The 15846-nt window shown below is 37.6% G+C and overlaps 1 protein-coding gene across 9 annotated transcripts in view; it reads left to right on the plus strand.

Moving 5' to 3' along the window:
- Positions 1-15846, plus strand: part of TMCC1 (transmembrane and coiled-coil domain family 1) — a 255738-nt gene that overhangs the window by 164803 nt on the left and 75089 nt on the right. The window contains exon 1 of one of the 9 annotated variants that reach the window (XM_012472866.3): positions 11368-12071. The exons of the other annotated variants lie outside the window; for them this stretch is intronic. Within the exon in view, the coding sequence (XP_012328289.1) occupies positions 12045-12071 (27 nt within the window). The 5' untranslated portion in view covers positions 11368-12044. Of the gene's footprint in view, positions 1-11367; positions 12072-15846 lie in introns of those variants that run through there. 9 annotated transcript variants of the gene reach the window in all.

Raw genomic sequence — 15846 nt, forward strand, 5'->3', positions numbered from 1 at the left:
GGTTCCAACATATGAATTTTGGGGAGACATGCAGACCAGAGCAGTGTGGAGGATCATATGTAATTTAAGTGGTTTAGGAGTGTGTATGTCTGAAGGTGAAGCAAATACAGCAAAAGGTTAACAGTTGTTGAATATAGGTGGTAGGTATATGGCTGTTTATTGTAACATCTTTTCTGTTTTTTTTTCAGTATATTTGAAATTTTTTTATAATTAAAAGTTAGAGAGGGTGCTCATACTTGAAAAGAATTATTTGTCATTATTAGTCCAACCTTCATTGTTTTAAAGGAGAAGTTTCATCACAGTGATTCAACGGCCTAGACTTGTTTTTGCCTAACATTGTACGACTAACATAAAGGGGTAAGTTAACTAAAGTATTAAACAATTATGTGATAACATTATTGCCACAGTTTTCACTATCCTGAATGACTCTACAAGTGTAGCATTCTGGCAGTCTCCATAGGGGATACAGACATGTCCTACCAGTTGCAGATGCAAATGAATCAACAGAATTGATAGTTTTCATTTGTGCCAGTAGGTACCAAGCGAACATGGTGATCACTTGCTTATTTGCTTCACAGTCCCTGCACGAGATCCACAGCCTCAACCCTGGCAACCCAGCAGATTTTTGGGTCATTTGTAAGATCAAAAAAAACAAATTCCCTACTTTTTTCCCCAACAAATCATATTAGAGCCAGAAGAGGGTATAGAATAAGTAAAACTCCGCTTTCTACTCTGGCCAAAGTGCATTACTTAAGGTCTACAGATAAGAGCAAATCTTTTGGCTTTACTCCGTGTAGACTTTTCTTTCCCTGCAGTTCCAGGAGTCCCCCCAGAAGTTAGACAGGCTTCCAATGTGTTCCCAGCTTTGAGCAAAATCACTGCCAGGCTACAAGATGTGCCAAATAACCTACTGTTCTGTATTGCAGCAGATGATGGAGGGGAAAGCAGAGAGTGTGTAGACAGCAGCTCCTCTCCTTAGTGTCTTGAGTCATGAGACTCTTACTTAGGGTATAACAGAAGCTAACCTGTTTTTCACTTGCTGTCTTAAAAGCAAACTTTTGAAACGTATTTAAATATTCATAATCCCTGATTCTCTTCGCCTTTTTTTTTTGAAGAGAGTCTCGCCTTTGTTGCCCAGGCTGGAGTGCAGTGGCACAGTCATAGTTTACTGCAGCATGAACTCCTCGGCTCAAGAGATCCTCCCACCACAGCCTCCCAAGTAGTTGGGACTGCAGGTGTGTGCCACAACACCTGGCTATTTTTTTTTTTCCATTTTTTTTTTGTAGAGATGGGGGTCTCACTATGTTGCCAGGGCTGGTCTCAAACTCTTGACCTCAAGCTATCCTCCTGCCTCAGCCTCTCAAAGTGCTGGGATTACAGGAGTGAGCTACCACACCTGGCCTCTCTTAGCCTGCTTAAACATACTTCTTTAGCCAAGTGTGTATGTGTTTAGCTAACATTATGTTAGAATATTATTCTTTCGTTAAACATTTGAATATTAACAATATTCTCATATGTTCTCATAGTTTTGTTTTTTTTTTATTTTTGTGTTATATTTTTAACATAAAAATAAAGAGATTAATTGGTGGCTGTATGCATGAAAAATGAAAGAAAGAATAACATAACAGACACTCAAATACAATTACCAAGCTTTTCAAACTTAGTACTTTCTTTTGTGTACCGTTCCTCAATCCATTCTCCTTCTTCAGAGACAAGTACCATCCTGAATTTAGTGTTTTTCATTAACATATGTTTTATTGTTTTGTGTGTGTGTGTTTTTTTTTTTGAGACAGAATCTCCCTCTGTCACCCAGGCTGGAGTGCAGTGATGTGATCTCAGCTCACTTTAACCTCTGCTTTCTGGGCTCAAGCAGTTCTCCCACCTCAGCCTCTCAAGTAGCTGGGACTACAGGCATCGGCCACCAAGCCCAGCTAATTTTTATATTGTTTTTAGTGACAGGGTTTCTCCCTGTTGCCCAGGCTGATCTTGAACTCCTGAGCTCAAGCAGTCTGCCCACCTCAATCTCTCAAAGAATATATATGTCTATATACTTGTATTGCATATACATGTGTCCATAAATAATATATAGTTTTGTTTTACATGGTTTAAAATTTTACGTAAATGATTCTCTTTTACGTTTTATGCAAGTCTATATATACAAAATTTTTTAACTATTTTCACTTGATGTCATGCTTTTGAAATTATTTACATTGATACATATAGTTCTGATCTACTTGTTATATAGTATTCTGTTTTATGAACATACCACTGTTTGTAGGTTGATTCTTCTGTTAATGGACATATAGTTTTCAGTATTTCTTTGTTTCATAAACAATGCTACAGTGAATACTCTTGAACATATCTTCTTATGCAAATATATGGGTTTCTCTAGTATATACTAATTTATCTAGTACTTCCTAGAAATGGAATTACTGGGTTGTACAGTATATTCATCTATTTAACTAAATATTGCTAAATTGCTATCCAGAGTGTTTGTGCTAACTTACTCCTATCAGTAGTGTGTGAAAGTTCCCATTGACCTGCGCCTTCACAAACACTTAAAATTTTTGCCTGTTTGTGGGTGTGAAATGGTGGTATCTACACAGTTTCTTTCTATGTAGTGATTTGCTGACATTGGGCAAAGCTTCTGAAAACCAGTGGAGCTGATTGACATCCTAGATTTTTTAACTCAGGAAGTATTAGTGCTTAGTTATACAAATAGGTGGTAGGCTATTCTGAATGGAATGCTGCTTGCTGGTGAAATAGTCTGTTTTCAAGAGCATTAAAAAAAAAAAAGAAAAAAAAAAAACTTTGTTTTAGGAATTCTATACCAGAATAACTTTAGGGAAAATGTTTTCCCTTAGGGCATTTTCACTTTGCAAATTTTTCCTTGTTGCTCCCTTTTCCTCCGGTGATTCTCTTAGCTCTTCTGACTGATACCATTCAGGTCGTGAAAGAATGAAATGTTCAAACCCTTACTGACAAATTATACCTGACAGCAGAATAACCCACATCTATTAAGAGGCTTCCATGGTTTTTACTGCTATCACTTTGATTACTCCAATAGTGAAACTGTTGAATCTGTTTGTTAGAAGCCAAGGTAAGAAAGCAGAGAATAATCCGCCACTGAACTGATAGCATCTGTTTTATAATTATCTGGTGACTTTTCTAGAGAAGATGTGTAAAGGCAGTTTTGTTTCATGTGTACCACACTTAAATGATTGCTTGTTAAGTTGCATTGTACTCCAGTTATCTATTTTTGTGTAACAATTCACCTCAGAACTCAGTAGTCTAAGATTCCAGTTATGGGTAAGATGGAGCAAACACATGTTGTCTATCTTTTCTACTGAACTCAGCTAAAACACCTGGTCTAGAGCAACTATTTGAGGACTCCAAAAGGCGTATCTTAAAAGTTGCATTAAGAAGTTGCAGATTTTGAAGCACCGTTGAACCAGGATTTATCATTTCTCTCTCTCTGGTATCCCCAGGCTTGAACTCAACACAGCCTAAAGCCCCTAAGTGGACATTAATGTGGAGAAGAGAACTCTAGGAGAAGCCTTCAGTTCTGGTTCAAGGAATGGGAAGGGGATATTGTAATACTAAGAGAAAGTAAAGAAACTTTTTGTTTTTCTTTTTTCCTTTTTCTTTCCTCTATTCTCTTGCATCATGAACCTCAAGCAGTCCTGCAGTGACAGCAGATTGGGATCTAGCAAGAGATTAAAACTGACTGCAGGGAATCATTCTCAGACCAGTGGAGCTGTGGTCCCAAGAGGGTGGAATGAGTCTCAGTTGCATTTTTCTCCCTCCTTCATCTGCCTGCCTCCAAACAAAGGCACTATTATGGAAATTGTATGGCTGAGCTGAGTAAATAACACACCAGCTTTCTGACTAGGTAATGAGGGAAGGGGAACCCCATTGACCTAGAAAGTACGGGGAAATAAACTCTTTAATTTTTATTATGAATTTTTGAATTTATTCATGCACTGTGCATGCAGAAACCTGACCCCAAACACCATACCTAGACTTTGAGAAGTGAAGTAGGGGTTAGACCATTGCCAAGTCCCAGGCTGGCAACAGGGTGGTGGTGCATGTGGGACAGATTCAAAAAGCACTGCAAAGACTTTGAAAACTTAACTGACATTGGAATTCTCAGAAGAGAATTGAGAATTCTGTCAAAAATTGTGGCTGGGTAACAATGCAAGTACTAAGGTTAGCAAGATTGCACGATACTATGCCAATCTACACAAAATATTTAGAAAAAAAATTTCAAAAGTTTCAAAAAGCAAAACTTGCATTTGCCACACACCAAATACTATGTTGAATCCATGTGAAGTGATGTGTGTAGGCATTGATTGCATTGGGTATTATAAATAATCTGGAGATTATTTAAAGCATATGGGAAGCTGGGTACAGTCGCTCACGCCTGTAATCCCAGGCCTTTGGGAGGCTGAGGCAGGCGAATCATTTAAACTCAGGAGTTCAAGACCAGCCCAAGCAGCATGGTAAAACCTTGTCTCTACCAAAAAAGTTTTAAAAATTAGCCGGGTTTGGTGGCTCTTGCCTGTAGTCCCAGCTACTTGAGATGCTGAGGTGGGAAGATGGCTTGAGCCAATAAGTATAAAGTTAGCTGCTGTTTAAAAAAATTTTTGGCCAGGCACGGTGGCTCATGCCTGTTTAAAAAAAAAGAGGAAGTTGTTCTCTATTTCTAACTTGTTAGAAGTTTTTATTTATTTATTTATGTAGATTCCGTCTCACTCTGTCACCCAGACTTGAGTGTAGTAGTGCAGTCTTGGCTCACTGCAACCTCTGCCTCCTGGGCTCAAGTAATTCTTGTGCCTCAGTCTCCCAAGTAGCTGGGATTATAGGCATGCACCACCATATCCGGCTAATTTTTGTATTTTTAGTAGAGACAGGGTTTCACTGTGTTGACCAGGCTGATCTCAAACTCCTGGGCCTCATGTGATCTGCCCACCTTGGCCTCCCAAAGTGCTGGGATTACAGGTGTGAGCCACCATGTCCAGCCTAATTTGCTAAGAGTTTAATAATGAGTGGCTGTTGACTTTTCTCAAATGCTTTTTCTGTGTAAATTGATATCATATGGTTTTGCTTCTCTGGGCTATTGTTGCTTACCTTGCTTGGTTTTCAAATATTGAACGTCCTGGTTGGATATGTTATATTATTCTTCATATGCATTGCTAGGTTTGATTTGCTAGTATGAGGCTATTGGTCTGCTGTCTTGTTTTCTTTTACAGGTCTTCTCCAGGTTTAATATCTGGATAATGCTGGCTTTATAAAATGAGTTCCTCCTCTTTCTGCTTTCTGGAACAGATTGTATAGAAGAGATTTCTTTTTCAGAATATGTTTAATTATAAATTTCATTTTAAAAACAGTTATGTAACCATTCAGGTTATGTATTTCATCTTAGGTGATTCTGGTAGTTTGTTGTTTGAGAATTTGGTCCACTTCATCTAAACTGTTTATATATTTATGTATGCACAGTCTATGTAAGAGTTCCCTATTATCCTTTTAACAAAATTCCAATCAGAAATCTCAGCAGAAATTTTTGTAGCAATTGGCATGCTTATTCTTAAATGTATATGGAAAGGCAAAAGAACTACAAGAGTCAACCAATACTGGAAAAGAAAAATAAAGTTAAGTGAATTATTCCACCCAGCTTTCAGACTTACCATAAAGCTACATTAATCAAGATGAAGCCATATTAGCAAAAGGGTAGGCATGTAGATTAATGGAATAGAATAGAAAGTTCAGAAATAGACCCACATAAATATTGCCAATTCATATTTCACAAAAGTACAAAGGCAATTCAATGGAGAAAGGATAGTGTTTTCAAAAAGAGGCATTGGAAAAGGTAGAAATCTGTATGCAAAAACATGAATCTCTCACACCTTATATAAAAATTAACACAAAATAAATCACAAATTAATATATAAGACAAACTATGAAACTTTTAGAACAACACAGGACAGTTTTATCTATGAAAGATGCTATTGAGAGAATTAAAGGGCATGCTGCATATTGGGAGAAAAATTTGTAAATCACATATCTGACAAAGGACTTATATTCAGAATACAGATGGTTCCTGACTTAAAATAGTTCAACTTAACAATTTTTTGACTTTACAGTGGTGCTAAAGCAATACATGTCTAGTAGAAACCATATTTCGAGTACCCATACAACTATTCTGTTTCTCACTATCAGTACCATAGTCAATAAATTATTTTTCTATTTTTAAAAATTTTTGTTTTAAAAAGTAGAGACAGGGTCTCGCTTGTTACCCAGGCTGGTCTTAAACTCCTGGGCTTAGATATTCCTCCCATCTCAGCCTCCTAAAGTGCTAGGATTACAGGCATGAGTACTGTGCCCAGCCTCATCCCTTGTTATAAAATAGGCTTTGAGTTAGATGATTTTGCCAACTGTGGGCTAATGTAAGGGTTCTGAGCACATTTAAGGTGGGTTAGGCTAAGCCATGATGTTCTAAGTTAGGTACATTAAATGCATTTTCAACATGGAATATTTTCATTTTATTATTTTTTAAGAGGGAGTTCTTGCTGTGTCGCCTAGGCCGGTCTCAACCTCCTGGCCTCAAGTGACCTCCCATCTTGGCCTCCCAATGTGCTGGGATTATGCATGTGAGCTACTGTGCCCAGCCAATATTTTCATCTCACAGTTGGTTTATTGAGACATAAGTCATGGGACATCTGTATATATAAAATTGTCAAAGCTCAATAGTTTTTTTTTAAGCCCTATTTAATAAATGATCAAATGTCTTAAGCAGATTCTTTACAAAAGAGGATATATAATGACAACTAAATACATAAACAGATATTTAGCATTAGTAGCCATTAAGAAATTGCATTTAAAATCTTGATGAGGTGCCACTTTTTTTGTCCCCAGTCCCCCGAGGTGCCACTTTTAAAATGACTAAAATAAAAACAAAATACAGTTCCAAATGCTGGCAAGGATGCAGGGAACAATTGGAACTCTCATACATTGCTGGTAGGAAAGGAAAATGGCAAAACTACTCTGGAAAAGTTTGGTGAATTTTTTTTTTTAAGTTAAATATATACTGACCATGTGACCCAGCAAATCCACACCTAGTTATTTAACCTAGAAACATGAAAACTTAACACTTCTATGAAACCTCTACACTAATGTTTATAGCACTTCTGTTCACAATTGCTAAAAAATGGAAATCATCCAAACGTCCCTCAAGTGAATGGATCAACTGTGGTATGTACATACAGTGAACTACTACTTAGCAATGAAAGGAATGAACTATGATACATGCATCATCCTATATGCATTTCAAAGGCATCGTGCTGGTAAATCAGTGTCAGAAAGTTATATATTGTATGATTCTGTTTATGTGACAGTCTCAGAAAGATAGAACTATAGTGAAAAAGAATGGGTTATGGGTTAGTAGTGGGGTTAGGTGTGACTACATAAGGAAGTCTTTTGGAACTGCTCTGTATCCTGATTATACTGCTGGTGGTCTCATGAGGCTGTGCATATTTTAAACTTCATAGAGCTGTACACATACATAAAAAGTAAATTCTGTGGTGTTAAGAAATTTTTAAAAAAACTTTTAGCTTAAAGTGACAGTTTATTTGTCTTGATTCTGTGGGTTGACCAGGCACTTGTCCTGGTTTGTATCAAGTTCCTTATATTAATAAACTTTGCTTTAGGTTAAACATGTTCATCTTACTCTTTTTTGTATCCCTAAATGTCCCATATAGTGTGCCTGGCACATAGTAAGAATTATTGAGTAAATTAATACAGAGCCTAGGTTAAAGCAAAGTTTATTAATAAGTTGGCTGAGGTATTGGGATGATCAGAAAGTCCAAATAGCCTCACTCACATGCTAGCTGTTTATGTTAGCTGCTGACTCTGAGTTCAGCCATGACTTTTGGCCAGGGACCTTGATTACACTAGTTGGGCTTTTTTGCAGCATGGCAGCCGAATTCCAAGGAGTATTCAGAAAGAATAGTCTCTAATTTTCAAGCACTTACCAAGTCTTCTTGCACAGTTCTTGATAGTATGCCATTTACTATAGCTAGTCACCAAGCCCAAAGTCAGTATGGGAAGAGGTCTGCATGGGGCATCAGTACCAGGAGGGTTGGCTCATTAGGGACCTCCAAATTACTGTGGATTGCAGATAGTGAGAGTTTTTGTTTTATTTTTGTTGTAACATAGCTTTCTCAGCTTTCCTTCAGACCTTCAGGATTATCTATATTCCTTCAGGAAGAAACATTAAGAGACTCCATTATCTAAGGAGGAATAATTGAAGAAGATTGCCTGTTATTTATAAAGATGTAAAATGTGATTATTTTAAACATGTTGAAAATGTATTTTTTTCTGTAAGCTTTGATGATTATAGACTTACATCTTTATAAAGATTTGAAGTTCATATTTATAAAAATGAAACCTACCAACTTCATTCTTTGTGTACCTAATCAGTTTCCGCCAGAATTCTTTCTACCATTTATTGATCCTCAGTACGGGGAAGAGGTTCCAAAAGAGCTCACATAGCACTGTAGACAATCTCAAAATTAATTCTGGGGCTAGAAAGGAACATTTATTGATCATGCAGTCAAGCAGCATTCCAAGGAAGTAATTTGTTCAAAAAAAGCCTCCACAGAGGATTTGTATAGTGAGGCTATAAGGCAGGAATACTAAACCAGAAACGTCTCTGTGAAGTAAGTACATTGCAGAAATTGAGGCGCTTTTGTTTTTTGTTCATTTGTTTGTTCCATTGTTTATACACAATGGTGACATAAAAACCAGACATGAGTGGTATGACATGAGTGCATGAGGTAGGACAAGAGTATAGGAAGAGTACACCGTGATTTAGTAGAAAGAACAGAAATGGAGAATCAGTACATATAGATTCTAGATCTGATAGGGCCACTGCATCATTCATTTCTCCTTTCAAAGACTAGTGTTTTGGACTACAAAATAAGATGTTTGGTTTGAACAGTGGTTCTTCTTCTTCTTTTTTTTTTTTTTTTTGAGATGGAGTCTCACTGTGTCACTCAGGCTGAAGTGCAGTGGGACCATCTCAGCTCACTGCAACCTACACCTCCTGGGTTCAGGCAATTCTCCTGCCTCAGACTCCCTAGTAGCTAAGATTACAGGTGCCCACCACTTTTCCCGGCTAATTTTTGTATTTTTAGTAGAGACAGGGTTTTGACATGTTGGCCAGGCTGGTCTCAAACTCCTGACCTCAGGTGATCCACCCCCCTCAGCCTCCTAAAGTGCTGGGATTACAGGTATGAGCAATCATGCTTGGCCTGAACAGTGGTTCTTTACATCCGTAGGAGACTTGAGATATCCAGAATCTCTGATGGAGAGGTATACTTTTTAAAAAGTAGAGTCAGTATAATTCTTGTTTTAAAACTATAAACTATAGACAATAAAGCACAATAAAATATTCCAGAGTGGTAGGAATGCATAGCTAGACTGTAGAGTGAGACAGTATTGTAGAGGATGTAAGCTTTTGTTTTGTTTTTTTAAATGTTGAGAAATAGTAGTCTAGAGAACACAGACGATCTCAAAAGTCAGTAGAGGGCAAGAACCTATTCATCTTACTCATTTTTGTATCCCTACATGTCCCATATAGTGTGCCTGGCGCATAGTAAGAATTACTGAATAAATTAATACAAAGCCCTTCTATTTAAAAAGTTTTGTCTCAGACTTTGAGTAGAATAATTTAGAGCTGCAAAAGTTTCATTCCGTTGTTAATCCTACCTTTCCTTTACAGATAAGGTACGACTGACTCTTTTTGTCCGATATTAATGCCTATTCCCTTTTGGACTAAAGTCTGTACCTGTACATACAGACAGATACAGGAACCATCTGTACCTATACATATTTATATAATTTGTCAGCTGCCTCCTTCTATTTCTATCCTGGTTCATAGAATGAAATCAAAACATTAGTTGTATCTCCTACCTTTGACAGTAGACTAAAACCCATACACCAAAGGACTGTTAACTGCTTTCCCAGAGTTTTCTCTTGGCCTTGTGTTAAGATGTTGCTAAGAAAGAAGCTCAGAACTAAAAAATTTTGTACAGTTGATTCTTTTCAATTGGTAATAACCACCATTCTGGGCACTGTTTCTTGTGTATCCTAAAACTAAGGAATCAAAATTTCCTTTGATAATGTAAGTCTAACAAAAAATTAATGTTCAAAGTAGATTACTCTTTCAGAGGTTCTTATAAAATGACCTTAAACAACGTTTATTAATATAGGAAACTTGCTTATCCAGTCTTTCAGAATTACCTGCTTTGAAACTATTCAGTAATGACTTTTTTCTATTTGATGATACTTAAAAAAATAAGATGCTGTGTTATGTTTTTATTGAAGTAAGATTCTTGAAGAATGAAAAAAATGTTTTAGAAATTGTACGATTAGGTTGAGGTGGGTGGATCACTGGTCAGGAGTTTGAGACCAGCCTGGCCAGCATGGCGAAACCCTATCTCTACTAAAAATACAAATTATCAGACTTGGTGGTACATACCTGTAATCCACGCTACTTGGGAGGTTGAGGCAGGAGAATCACCTGACCCCAGGAGATGAAGATCGTCGTGGTGATCTGAGATTGCTCCATTGCACTCCATTCTGGATGGCTGAGCAAGACCCTGTCTCAAAAAGAAAAATAAATTGTATGATTATCTTTAGGTATTTGGGTAAAAATGTAGATCCCCAAAAACTTTATCAGAAATTTGGAAATCTGTAAATAGGTTATATGTATCTCCTTTTAAAATTTATAAATATTGGTAAGCTAATATTTATAAAAACAAAGTTAGTGCACCTTGAAGAAAAAAGTTTTTATTTCTTTATTCCTTATCCCTCCTTATCCCACTAAAGTGTTGAAGAACTTCTTATAGATTTACCTGCCTATTAGTACTGTTTTGTTTTATCTCCATTGTCTTGTGTTTCCTGGCTAAATTTTACTTGTTATAAAGCTATTGGGTCACTTTTGGTCTAGAATAGAATTGTCATAGTATAAGAGACACCATAAAATGTAAAGGAATATCTGCATTGCCCTGTTTTCTCTTGGTAGAAAATTCATGTTCTAGCTCCTTTTTTGAGATGGAGTTTCGCTCTTGTTACCCAGGCTGGAGTGCAATGGCACGATCTCGGCTCACCGCAACCTCCACCTCCTGGGTTCAGGCAATTCTCCAGCCTCAGCCTCCTGAGTAGCTGGGATTACAGGCACGCGCCACCATGCCCAGCTAATTTTTTGTATTAGTAGAGACGGAGTTTCACCATGTTGACCAGGATGGTCTCGATCTCTTGACCTCATGATCCACCCGCCTCGGCCTCCCAAAGTGCTGGGATAACAGGCTTGAGCCTTGGAGGTACAATTTCTAAAGGCACACATTCTTGAATTAAAAAGAAATTATGATGTACATTAGCTTTGCCTTTTGGGTACATGTGAGAAATTAGGTTATTCACACCTTCTGTTCTGGCATATATCCATTACCAAAAATATATTTCCAGAATATTCTCCCTGTTCCATAGTAAAGTCACAGAGGTGGTTTGGGGTTCTTCAACTAGGTCAGGAACAGAGCAGATCAGAATCAGTATGTTGTTTATGATACAGATCAAATTAACCAATGATTCTTCAAGTTTTCTACTTCCTGTTTACTTCCTCCAGACACAAAATAGGTTCAAGGAGAAAAGTTCTTTGCTAACATTAAAATTTTGAGCTGCCTGTGTTTGGGATTCAAAGTATTTTGGGTGCTTATTGCTTAACTGGGCTGAAGATTATCTCATGTGACAGCATAGATCTCTTGTTTTGGAATTGCCATTACTTTCTAGAACAGACATTCTGTACAGCTGCCAACATGCCCTGAATCCTCTTGCTTCATATTACAGTGATACTGCTTTGTCAGGGTAGAATTCAGCCTCACAGGGCTGGAGTCAGTCACTGCTGACCTCATGCCACAGTACAGCATGTTCAAATCTGGGAGAAACCTGAGGGTTATTCGGCATATTCCTCCTCCTTTCTCACAAGCATGGAACTCTCACTCTCCTCGGAAACCGTATGTTGTATATGTGTGTGTATCTGTCTTTTAAAAAAAAAAAAAAATCTCTTCCTGAATCCTATAGTTAGTCCTACAGCTTTAAGTGGGGGCTGGTTGAATAGACCGACACAGGAAACAGCCTGAGCTGCTGAAACTTAGCATTTTTCAGCAGTAGATCTCAGCTAGGGGCATTGGCTATTTTAGGACTGACTTGTGTAAGGTTGTAATAATGGAGAAGCATGATATGTGTTTTCCTAGTTGTTCATTTTACCCAAAAGCTATTTGGACAGAATGCAGAGGGTGCTCTGTAGCTTTATGGGCATGCTCAGATCATCTTGGAGTGTCCTGTCTCTTGTGTGTAATGGGCTGCTTCAGTGCAGAGTAAATGTCATCCTCACTTTCTCAAGTGCAGTATTTACTGGAAAATCAGTGTTTCCTTCAATGAACAACAGTTTCATTTGCCTTGGGCTGCTTGGGAAAAGCTTAAGTTTGAAGTTGCCAGGCATGCATAACAAATAGGAATTTGGTTTAGAGCCACCTGGAATATTTCTCACATTAAAAAAAAAAAAATTTATCTGGGTGGCCAGAAAAAAAGAAAGAAAGAAAGATTACTTAGTGCTCAGCTACTTACTTTCAAAGGACTTGGAAATTTTCTAAATTATAAAGCAATCTACATATATCTCAGTGTTAAACTTGTATCTCCAGATCAGCAGAACACATCTCTGAGATAAAACTGGATCAGATGATGATCTAACTTTATTCAACACAATCACTTTTTTCACATTTCATCCATAATCTTGAGTGCAAACAGCCTATAGTTTGATTTTACCATTTCTTTCAGTTAGTCTTATAAATGATACATATTTTCTAAGAGATAAATACTAAAGCAAAGCAGATTCTTTATAGTTTTGCCTGATTCTGAAGTTATGTACATTCATATTGTTTACTATTGAGCAGTTGGATTTAAGATCCAAACAGATTTTTCACTCCGAAGTTTGATATTGAATTACCCTCTTATGCCTTATGGTTGATAATTTAAATGCCAACTTTTTAAACAGATTTGTGCTTCTGGTCTATACCCTCTTTTTCTGTTGTTTGTTATATATCTTGGATTCAAAAACCCTGGCACATCTCTGTTTGTTCTGAGGTTATAAAAGGTCAGTTTACTTATCTGTTTTATTAAGAATGCTAGCCTAGGGCGAGTGGGGTGATCAGAAGGAAAGGATTCATAGGAGAGTCTTAAAGGAATAGTGGGTGGAGAATAACAGTAAAAGAGAAGTTAACTCCTTTTTCATTATTGTCAGGTGGGGGGGCATAAAACATAATTTAAACATTTTTAATTGATTTTATTTGGTGATTGCCTTAACTTACAAAAGTAGAGTATGATAATAAAATATATATATAGTTAGTACCTGAGTGAGTGACTGTAGATTAAACCAGCAGTCCTCAACCTTTTTGGCACCAGGGACCAGTTTTGTGGCAGACAGGTTTTCCACAAATGGGGTTAGGGTGTCTGTGGGGGAGGTTGGAGTGGGATGGTTTTGGGATGAAACTGTTTCACCTCAGATCATCAGGCATTAGTTAGAGCCTCATAAGGAGCATGCAACCTAGATCCCTCGCAAGCACAGTTCACAGTAGCATTTGTGCTCCTATGAGAATCTAATGCCACCACTAATCTGACAGGAGGTGGAGCTCAGGTGGTAATACTCAGTTGTTCGCTGCTCACCTCCTACTGTGTGGCCTGGTTCCTAACAGGCAACTGACCTGTACTGGTCTGCAGCCCTGGGTTGGGGACCCCTGGATTAAACTATTTCTTTGCTTCCCTACCTTTGTCTCTCTCCCTCTTACCCAAACTATTCATTCGTGGTAAACTAAAATATTCCCATTGAAACAATGATTAAAATGTTCAAAAATGAGGTACTTTTCTCCTAGTATCCAAAACTTTATATAACCATCTGGATACATGAAGCTGCTATAGATAGGGGCTCATATATGACCTCGTTGCATGAGATTGCATACATTTTATGAAGAGTTCATTCCAGCTTACAGAATTAATGTTTTGAAGGCAGGATTTGAGAAGAGAAAATGTAGCTGACTCTAGGAAATAAATGGAGAAGTTTAGAAAAGGACACTATAGAACCTACTCTGTATTTATTGAACTCATATCTATATTGTAATTTGCAAGATTAGAATTGGTAAACATCTGGGAATATATTATAAAGATGAATAATTCCCCCTTTTCAGTAACCCTGCAATGCCACACATCTTTGCGTTTTTGTTAAAATCAGGTAGGTAATGTAGACATTCCAGATAACTCTGAGAATTTTGACAGTGCCCGAGTTTTCTCTACAAATGCCCAGAATTTACAGTGGCAATTTAGAACATATATGTGTAATTGCTTATGGATGCTATACCTTTTAAACAAACGTTATCTACATTGGTTTGATAAAATGTTACCGACATTGGTTGATAAAACTCCCCTCACATCTAAACCTTCAAACTGCCGCTTGACCTAAATCTCATTATTTCATAGGTCTCTTAGTGCCACATAAAGATCAAATTCCGTAAGAACAATGAACGGTCTGCCCACATTATTTTGTTATTGTAGAATTTTTTAATTGAGTACCACTCAAAAGAAATAGCTAGAGTAGTGATTTGAATGGTGGATGAAAAACAGTCAAGAACCATTTAAAGCTTAAAAACATTTGTCATAGATTATTTTGATTTATATGAGAAATTATTAAACATCAACTCTAGTATACCCTATCTAAACAGATCCTGTTGTAAACCAATCGTTTGTTCATTCAACAAATAGTTGTTGAGAATCTGCTGTGTACCAGAGTTTAGGGTTTGAGATGGGCTTCAGATCGATCAGTGAACAAAATAGACAAATACTTTGCGCTCATGCAGCATTTTTGTTGGGAAATTTGACAAAATATGAAAACCTAACAAGTAAATTATAGAGTATATTAGAGAAAGGTGAGACTATAAAAACAGTAATACAGCCAGGCTTGGTGGCTTATGCCTGTAATCCCAGCTCTTTTGGAGGCTGAGGCAGACAGATCTCTTGAGCTCAGGAGTTCGAGATCAGCTTGGGCAACATGGTGAGACCCCCATCTCTACCAAAAACACGAAAACAATCATCAAGCATGGTAGTGTACAAATTACAATATAGATATGAGTTCAACAAATCTAGAGTGGGTTCTCTAGTGTCCTACTTTTCGAAACCTCTCCATTTATTTCCTAGAATTTTCTCTTCTCAAATCCTTCAAAACGTTCATTCTGTAATTTGGAATGAACTGTTCACAGAGCATGTGCAGTCTCATGCCTGTGGTCCCAGCTACTGAAGGCTGAAGTGGGAGGATCGTTTGAACCCTTGGAGGGTCGGGGTAGAGGTTGCAGTGAGCTAAATTGCCATTGCACTCCAGCCTGGGTGACAAAGCAAAAGAGAGAGAGAGAGAGAGAGAGAGAGGAGAGAAGGGGGTTGAAAGTGCTGGGCATTGAGGGGAGACTGCCATTTTTAATAGAACAGTAAGCATAAGCTTGATTTAAAACAAGATATTTGAAGGAAGGCTTGAAAGAGGAGAGCAGGTTAGTCATTCAGCTGAGGAATGAGCATTCCTGGCAGAGGGTACAGCCAGAATAACTGCAGGAGTTTTCACTGTGTTTACAAGGAATTAAAAGAGGTTAGTTGGTATGACTAGAGCAAGAATCAAGGGAGGGAAGAATGGTAGGAATTGTGAGTGTGAAAGATTAAATACAATGTCTCAGTTATCTATTGCTGTGTAACAAG

Source organism: Aotus nancymaae, unplaced genomic scaffold (assembly GCF_030222135.1).
Source record: "Aotus nancymaae isolate 86718 unplaced genomic scaffold, 86718_ANA_hifiasm-v0.15.2.pri h1tg000046l, whole genome shotgun sequence".
NCBI classification, from domain to species: domain Eukaryota; kingdom Metazoa; phylum Chordata; class Mammalia; order Primates; family Aotidae; genus Aotus; species Aotus nancymaae.